This window comes from Cebus imitator, unplaced genomic scaffold (assembly GCF_001604975.1).
Source record: "Cebus imitator isolate Cc_AM_T3 unplaced genomic scaffold, Cebus_imitator-1.0 Scaffold232, whole genome shotgun sequence".
NCBI classification, from domain to species: domain Eukaryota; kingdom Metazoa; phylum Chordata; class Mammalia; order Primates; family Cebidae; genus Cebus; species Cebus imitator.
Window position 1 is genome coordinate 2642534 of NW_016107547.1, and position 9528 is coordinate 2652061.

Consider the following 9528-nt stretch of genomic DNA (forward strand, 5'->3'; position numbering starts at 1 on the left):
GCAATTCTCCTGCCTCAGCCTCCAAAGTAGCTGGGATTACAGGCACCCACCACTATACCTGGCTAATTTTTAAAATCTTTAGTAGAGATGGGGTTTCACCATGTTGGCCAGGCTGATCTTGAACTCCTGACTTCAGGTGATCTGCCCACCTCGGCCTCCCAAAGTGCTGAGATTACAGGTGTGAGCCACCATGCCCAGCCTGATCTCCCACTTTTCAGAAACCAGAAGGCTTGGCAACCTCATGTTGATTGCACTCGCTTTTCCTTTAGGCCTGAGGAAGGGCAACCCTGCATCCATCAGTGCAGGAAATATCGGCAAGCCCTGAAGGCTGCTGTGGTCTGAGACAACAGTAACACTGGTAGAAATCACAAGTCCTATATCCCTGTCCTGTAGAACGTCTATTGTTTGGAGTGCAGTGGTGCTATCTCAGCTTACTGCAAACTCTGTCTCCCAGGTTCAAGCAATTCTCATTCCTCAGCTTCCTGAGTAACTGGGATTACCGATGTGCACTACCATGTCTGGCTAATTTTTGTAGTAGAGAAGGGGTTTCACCATGTTGGCCAAGCTGGTCTCGAACTCCTGGCCTCAAGTGATCTGCCTACCTTGGCCTCCCAAATTTCTGGGATTACAGGTGTGAGCCATTGGGCCTGGCCAGACTTCTATTATCTTTATCCTCTTCCTTCTGCAGCAACAGACTTGAGGTAAACAACTTAGAAAGTCAACAAGAATAAAAAAACAACTTTAATTGTTTTTGCTGACAATGACCTCAGCTATTGGCCCTACACAGATTTCTAGGTCCTGTCACTTGCTCAAAGCCACAGTCATGGGAAGATTTGTAAATGCACTTTTACAAGGGGCACATTCCAACTGGCTTGCTGCAGGCTCTGCCATATCCAGTATTTAAGTACCAATTATAGCTCACACCTGACCCCCGTCATCTTCTGAGTGACATCAGCCTATGGAATGTTTGATATCAGGGCATGTCTCCTTATAGAATTTCGTGAAAAGCTTCTCAACAGTGCTGGGCATCATATGACATCCTCTGGGTACAATGGAACAAATTTGTCCTATTCCCTGAAGCACAGGTGCTTGTCATAACAGCTGGCCTTTCCTCATGATGACCTCTAGTCTCACAGAAAGTATAGGCATCCAGGCCACAAATTAGAATAACCAAAACCTTGCATTGTCTCCTAGGAGATCTTACATAGCAAAACAAATATGACCAAAACCAGAATGAGAATTACTCTGTCATTTTACTTTTTCTGTAGAGGCCCATGAAAGCTGTCCACTCTTTCATGTAGAGTTCAAGTCTGTTTGCCACCCACCCCAAATAGTAAACAAAACCCCAAGATTACAGGTAGACTCAAATATAAGGTCTTTAGTGGTAGCACCTGCCTGTATTCCCAGCTACTCAGGAGGCTGAGGCATGAGAATCGTTTGAACCTGGGAGGCGGAGGTTGCAGTGGGCTGAGATTGCATCACTGAGCTCCAGCCTGGGTGACAGAGTGAGACCCTGTCTGTCTGATCACAGCATAGATCTGACTCCGTTTTGGTCAGGAGGGCCTAGCCTGGGTTCTGCTGGAGGCTTATGTGGAAGGCTTCCCTTCATGAAAATTCTTGGTCTCACAAGACACTTGGTCATTCTTCCAGCCTCCAAGTCACGACCTGGCAACTGGCTGCCTCACATTGCTCCAGTTGGTGCACTGGTAAAGCTATATATATATAATATGCATTTTTTGAGACAGGGAAAGATACACACCAGTTTTAGGATAGTAATTACTTTAGAGAGGGAAGGGATGATAAAGGAATAGAGATGTAACATTTTATTTCTTACAAATACAACACTAAAATATAAATAAGCATGTATAGAGAATAAGGCAGAATAGTAACATCTGTTTAATTTTGTTGTGGGTAAATCCCACAAGATTTTATATTTAGATTTTTTTATCATTCAATTGAAAATATTTCTTGTTTAATTATGATCTATGATTTCTTTTTTTTCCCCCTCAGGTATGGCCCAGGAAAGTGTGATGTCATCACATTGATCTATGATTTCTTTCTTTTTAAAAAGTCTGAGTTGTTTGGAAGTCTATTTTTTTATTATACTTTAAGTTCTGGGGTACATGTGCAGATCATGCAATACATATGCCATGGTAGTTTGCTGCTTCCATCCCCCCATCATCTACATTAAATATTTCTCCTAATGTTATCCCTCCCCAATCTCCCCACCCCCTGCTATAACTCTCCTAGTCCCCCCAGCCCCCAACAGGCCCCAGTGTGTGAAGTTCTCCACCCTGTGTCCTTGTGTTCTCATTGTTCAACACCCACTTATGAGTGAAAACATGTGGTGTTTGGCTTTCTGTTCTTATGTCAGTTTGCTGAGAATGATGGTTTCCAGTTTCATCCATGTCCCTGCAAAGGACATGAACTCATCCTTTTTTATGGCTGCATAGTATTCCGCAGTGTATATGTGCCACATTTTCTTTATCCAGTCTATCATTGATGGGCATTTGGGTTGGTTCCAGATCTTTGCTATTGTGAACAGTGCCACAATAAACATATGTGTGCATGTGTCTTTATAATAGAATGATTTATAATCCTTTGGGTATATACCCAGTAATGGGATTGCTGGGCCAAATGGTATTCCTATTTCTGGATCCTTGAGGAATCTCCACACTGTCTTCCACAATGGTTGAACTAATTGACACTCACACCAACAGTGTAAAAGTGTTCCTATTTCTCCACATCCTCTCCAGCATCTGTGGTCTCCAGATTTTTTGATGATGAGCTTTTTTTCATGTTTCCTGGCCACATAAATATCTTCTTTTGTAAAGTGTCTGTTCATATCCTTCACCCACTTTTTGATGGTCAGCCTGGTCTCGAACTCCCGACCTCAGGTGATCCGCCCACCTTGGACTCCCAAAGTGCTGGGATTACAGGTGTGAGCCACTGTGCCTGGCTCAGAAGTTTTAAAATACACTAGTAGCCTCAATAATATTTACCATTTCTAAAATTCCTATTTTGTATGATGACATTTTTATAACCACCATTTTATTTATTTATTTATTATTTATTTATTTATTTATTTATTTATTTATTTATTTGTGCTGAGTTTTAATTGCAGTTTGTGCTATTCTGTGAATTAGGAATTCAAACAAAAGAAAAAAACCACATTGAGAAACTGTAGAGGAGCTGGGGGCTCTGTCTCCATTCCCCTCCTCATCATACACAAATCATGCTTTTACCAAAAAAAAAAAGGTCGCTGAGGCAGCACAGATGTGACAGCTGAGGAACCTGCAGCACAGATTCAACAGGCATCTGCCAAGTCCACACTCAGGACTGAGTGACAGCCAGTCCACAGCATGAGGTCCAAATACATCCACTGCCAAGGCTCTGCCCACGCAAACACAGCCATCAGCTCTAGCAAAAGGGACGCCGCCTTCTTCCTCCCCCACTTCTCACCTGGTTAAGTCCAGGAATCAAGAAAGCAAAAACGGCTGGGCATGGTGGCTCACGTCTATAATCCCAGCACTCTGGGAGGCTGAGGCGGGTGGATCACCTGAAGTCAGGAGTTCAAGACCAGCCTGACCAACATGGTGAAACCCCGTCTATTAAAAAAAAAAGAGAGAGAGAGAGAGAGAGAGAAGCAGTCACTGTTATAAGCAGCACCAGCTGCACAGGTAGAAGCACCTCTGGTGCCACTTTCAAGATAAAACAAGAGTATAGTTGAAATATCTGATTTGAAAATGTTGACCTCCTTTCCTACGGCATTGCTAAGGGTCCCACAGGAAGGTTGGTGGCAACAGGGAACAAACCCTGGAAGTGGTGCAGCTACTCTGGGACCAGGTAGCTCCGGCCAGAGGCCTCACTCCATGGCAGCCAGCTGCTCGATGGCACGGCGCACTTTCTTCGCAGTTTCTTCAAATTCTTTCTTCTTATTGTTGGTTTCCTTTGCAATTTTGTTCTTGGCTCTTTCTCTGTCCAGTTTCAGAAATTCACCGAGCGTTAATTCTTCAAACTGCTTCTTGACAGAAAGGAAAGCGCAACCGGATGAATGCTTTTTATGTTCCTCTATGGGATCGTCATCTGGCTCCCAGCCTTCCAGCTCCTTGAAGCAGAAGAAACACTGGGCCAAGTCCGGCTCGTTCTCAGTCGGGCAGTGGATGAAGCCCGCTTCGGCCATCCGCTCCGGGGTGCAGGCGCAGCCCTCCAAGAAGGGCCAGTTCTTGAATGTAGAGATGCGGTGGTCCTTGAGAAACGGCTGCCAGGCAGGGGGCAACGTCGGGGCACCCATGCCGCCGCCGCCACCTCTGCCAAACGGTCCGGCGACTCAAATCCCTATTATTTATTTGTTTTAAGATGGAGTCTCACTCTGTTGCCCAGGCTGGAGTGCAGTGGAGCAATCTTGGCTCTCTGCAACCTCTGCCTCCCAGGTCAAGCAATTCTTGTGCCTCAGCCTGCTAAGTAGCTGGGATTACAGGTGTGCCACCATGCCTTGCTAATGTTTTGTATTTTTAGTAGTGACAGAGTTTCATCATGTTGCCCAGGCTGGTCTTGAACTCCTGAGCTCAGGCAATCTACCCACCTCGGCTTTCCAAAGTGCTAGGATTGCAGGCAGGAGCTACCACACCTGGCCTCATTTTTGCATTTTTTAGTAGAGACAGGGTTTCACCATGTTGGCTAGGCTGATATTGAACTCCTGGCCTCAAGTGATCCACTCACCTTAACCTCCCAATGTTCTTTTTTTTTCCCTCCATTTTCCCCGCCACCTTTCCTGGCCCTCATTGGGTTTTGGACACTCTTGGCAGTTATTTTCTTTTCCTACAACATTTCACTTTTCCCTGGCTTCCACTGTTGCTGATAAGAAGTTAGATGTCAGTCTTACTGTTATTTGATGTTTTTCTGTCTTCGTCTCTGGTTGCTTTTAAGATTTTCTCAGACTTTCTGTACTTTCACTGTTATGCATCAAGAAGTGGGTTTCTTTTCATTTATTCTGCTTTGGCTTTCTTTAATCTGTCAGTTGGTGTCTTTCATAGGTTCTAAGAAATTCTGTCATTTTGTTTCTGAATGTTACCTTTTCCCCATCTTTCTTTCCTCTTTGTCTCTCTGGAACTCCAAGTATAATCAATCTTCATTATTTGTGGATTGCATATGTGCAGATTCATCTATTTGCTAAAATCTATTTGTGACCCCCAAATTAATCTTATTTTCATGGTCATTCATGGACATTCTCAGAGTGGCAAAAAATTGGAGTCACCTGATGTACATGTTCCCAGCTGAGGTCAAACAAGGTGATGCTCTGCCTTCTTTGCTTCAGCTCTCACCCTGTAAACACATGTCCTTTTTGCTATCTATTTAGTGCTTTGGTTTTGCTTTTTCTTTTTTGTTGGTGATTTCTCTGTTTAAAAGCTTTTTTGGTGCAAGAAGGCTGTGAAAATCAGTGTGTTAGATAAGCTTCATTCAAACATGAGTTATAGTGCTGTTGGCCATGAGTATGTTAAATAAGCTGCCTTTAAACACAAACACACATAAAACAAAGTTACATATTGATTAATTAATGAAATAATTATGAACAGATGCTCATAGGAACTTAACCTTTTATTTCTCCTAGGAACAATGGTTTAGTATTCACTAATCCAGTATTCACAATGACTTTATAGAACATAACTCTTGTCAATAATGAGAAGTGACTGTGTTAGAACATCTTCTATCTTCTTTATTTCTCACTTTCTCTTTTTTATCTTCTATTGTTTTGTCTCTCTATGTAGCATAATAGATAATTTATTTCGACTTAATTTCTGGTTCATTATTTGCCCTTCAGTAGCACCATATGACTACTGAAGCACTGAGTTTTAAACTTCAGTTATTTGTTTTGCCATAAGTTTTATTTGGTTTCTTTTTAAGTCTTCAATGTCACTTTTTAGAGTTTCCTATTCTCTGTAGATTTGATCTAGCTTATTTTTCATTTCATTAAAAATGGTAAGCCACCTCACAGTTATTTAATAGTCTGTATATGGTAATTCCACTATCTGAAGTTTTTTAGGGTCTGTTTTTATTGTTGGTTGTAGCCAGTGATTCTTGCTTTTGGGGTCTAGTTTTCTTGTGTGCTTGGTCATCTTTTATTGAGACAGGATGCTGCTCTCTTGCCCAGCTTGGAGTACAGTGACATGATGATGACTCACTGCAGCCTCAACCTCCTGTACTCAAGTGATCCTCCTGTCTCAGCCCCTTAAGTAGCCAGGACTACAGATGTGTACCATCATGCCCATGCTTGGTTATCTTTGACCATGTGTTCCTCACTGCATTTAAAAATTATTTGTAAGAATAATTTGAGATCAAGGATAAAGGTTTCTTTCTCCAAACATATGTGTTTGTTTCTGTCAAGTACTTGGGGGTACCAGCAATATGGCATTTCCTTAAACCTAGCTCAAGCCTGGACGTTCTATGAACAACCCAGAGAATCAGACTTGGGTTGTAATCCCATGTGAGGACAGTCCCAACTCTGGTTCATCCTTTTCCTGAAGGTGTAGCACTCTGGGGGTCCTAGCTTTTTGAGGGGAGGATCTCCTATTTGTGGGTGCTCCAAGCTTTGACTTCTTTCCTGATGCCACCTGCTCTGTGAATTATTCAAAGTGAAAGTTCAAAAATTTATGATTCTCAAGAACCCTTAGAGAAAATGTTTCTTTTGCTCTTATTCACCTCGCTGGTAAATATTTAACCTTTAATTCTGGCCTAGTAATTCCTTACCATCTTGTCAGGACTTGTATGCTTTTTTGTTTTTTTTTTTTTTCGAGATGGAGTCTTGCTCTGTTGCTCAGGCTGGAGTGCGGTGGCACGATCTTGAACTCCTAGCTTCAAGCAATCCTCCCCTTTTGGCTCCCCCAAAGTGCTGGGACTACAAGCGAGCCACCATGCCCTCTTCCTGGCTTAATTCCTCATCTTCTGTGTGTGATAACTCAAATGGGAGAAGACATATCTCCAGAAGGATAAGCAGTAGGTATAAGGCAGAGGACACTTCCTCAGGTGAAAAAGTCCTGCAGAAACATAAAGTAACTCTAGTTCAACTACACACAGCTATTTTTGCAACAATTTCTATCACAAATCAAAACTCAGTTCATCAATCTAAAAGGGTCTTCATTCAAGTTGCTCCATAGTTTCCATCAAGAACAAAGGATAGGATTGAAGAACATTAAAAAAAAAAAACCAAACAAATCAAAAACAAAGGGCAGGTACTTTCTTTCAATGTATGGAACTGAAGGACCCATTCAAGTGTTCTCTCCAACCCTCTCCCCTAAAAGGAGCAGCTGGAACTAAAGATAAATTCACATATCTACTTCCCAATCTTGATGCTTGTACTTTTAAAATAATAGCTTTCTCAACTTTTATCCATCAATATTTCCCCCCAAAATTCTCAGAGCTCACATCCTAGACATCTTGCCAACTTTCCATCAAATCAGCAGATGCCAACTGCCGCTTTCCTCCAACTTTCCCTTTCCCGACTTTGGGTAGTTTACATGGAACAAGAGTTAATGGCCTACAATGCTGCCTTTCATAAAAGCTGCTTGCTACTAAATAGGCCAGCATATTTGCTTATAAAAACAGGCAGCTCTGTGGCAATATTTTATTTCTGTGATGCTTTTTCCATTTTATCAGGACACGCCAGAAATGTGATCATTTTGGTTGATGGTCCTTAGTACAATGGACTCAACTGTTCAGCTTCAGCATACTTTGATCTGGTTTTTGACTGGCTAAGAACCTTAAGCTATTTTGACACATCAGTGAGACACTGAATCTCTTATGGAGAAGGCAAAGTAGGGCTTGAAGAAACAGTCTATTTGTTTTTAAATGTGAAAATTAGTGCTTATAGTCCAGCAAGTTTTTGTTTATCTTACAGAAATGCAAGATATCTCAAGAAAGTATCTTAAAAGATTACCTTTTAGGACAATTTGCTTTCCACCAGAAAATATGTATATTGAATGTGAATGTGAAATGGAGTGAAAGTGTCCGTGTATAATATAAAGTGCACCAGAAAGAGGAATGAATGGAGGAAGGGAGACAGCTATTCCTCAGGCAGAGGAAAAGAAGGAATAATTTATTTAAACCTTCCATCTGCCTCCTCACTTCTGTCCCCACAAGTTTATAGGGACAAGTAGTTGAGGATATACTAGGTTATGGCATAGTGTCAACTCCAAATCTTAGTAGCTTAACACAAGAAATATTTATTTGTCTCTCATATCCAATAGGTCTAAGGGACTTTCTAGCATGACTATAGCTATATGTGGCACCTAAGCTATTCAGCCTGATGGAGGCTTTACCATCCAGTAATTGTACCATTTTAAACACACAGTTGTTTTAAACTTCCCATGATGTAACATGGGAAGAAAGAGTTTGAGGCTTGGCTACATGCTACCTTCTAACTGGGCACCTTTCTTCTCAATGCAACTAGACTCATCTCTCTAAAATGCAAACTGGTTCATGCCACTCCCTTGCTTACAACTCTCACCGCCATTAGCGTAAAGTCCAAATTTTGATTCCATGGTTTGTAAGATTCTCTAATTATTTCTCTAGCTTCACTCCCCGTTAGTCCCCTATTGCCCTCTCGCACTCTATGATCTTGCTATGCATTCTTTTTCTGGTTCTTGAATTGAGTGGCTTACCTCGCTGCTTTTGCTCAGACTGTTCATCCTGCCTGTGACACTCTTTCTCCACCTCATTCATCTGGCAAACTCCTATTTGTCCTGCGGGCTTCAGTTTACATGTCACTGGAGTCTCCCCCTTGGCCTCCTCAACCATGCTGCAGGTCCCTCCCCTGTGCTCCCATGGTCATCAGTGTTTCTCGTGTCACAGTGCTACCCTCGTAATATCATAATTAACAGTTTATTATCTCCTTCACTGCAATGTGAGGTTCATAGGAGCAGGGACTATGCCTGTCTTGTCCAATGCCTGTCTTGTCCAATGCCCAGCACATGGCTTAGCAAAATATTCGTGAACAAAAAACTAAGTAAAAGAATGACTGAATGGGCCAGGCAGGGTGGCTCACACCTGTAATTCCAGCACTCTGGGAGGCCATGATGGATGGATCATGACATCAAGAGACTGAAACCAGCCTGGCCAACATGGTGAAACCCCGTCTCTACTAAAACTACAAAAATTTGGGTGTTGTGGCGCATGTTTGTAGTCCCAGCTACTCAGGAGACTGAGGCAGGAGGATCACTTGAACCTAGGAGGCAGAGGTCGCAGTGAGTTGAGATCATGCCACTGCACTCCAGCCTGGCACAGAGCGAGATTCTGTCTTTAAAAAAAAGAAATGATTTAATGTCAGAAATACTGTATTTTCTGGTGTCAGGATTTTTCTGGTGCCTTGGCCTCCAATAAATTTGCCAGTCTCTCCTGGGAAAGAACTTGCACCTATCTTCTTCTTTGATATGTCCTAGGCATGCAGCACTATTTTCCATCAACACTTAGGGCAAGGCAGCAAATTAAGGGGTTGGAGGATGGGGCAGTTGTTCTTAGTGAGCTAGTGATATT

General features: G+C 42.4%; 1 protein-coding gene across 1 annotated transcript; it reads right to left on the reverse strand.

The window, feature by feature from the left end:
- Window positions 1–3107: 3107 nt before the first annotated feature.
- Window positions 3108–4331, reverse strand: LOC108281839 (baculoviral IAP repeat-containing protein 5). The gene has a single exon (XM_017497548.2). It carries the CDS (start codon window positions 4292–4294, stop codon window positions 3866–3868), a length of 429 nt encoding a protein of 142 aa, XP_017353037.1. The 5' UTR covers window positions 4295–4331; the 3' UTR covers window positions 3108–3865.
- Between the last annotated feature and the right edge of the window lie 5197 nt (window positions 4332–9528).

Excerpts from the sequence above, each read along its gene's own strand:
- LOC108281839 (XM_017497548.2), bottom strand. The coding sequence starts at position 4,294 with ATGGGTGCCCCGACGTTGCCCCCTGCCTGGCAGCCGTTTCTCAAGGAC.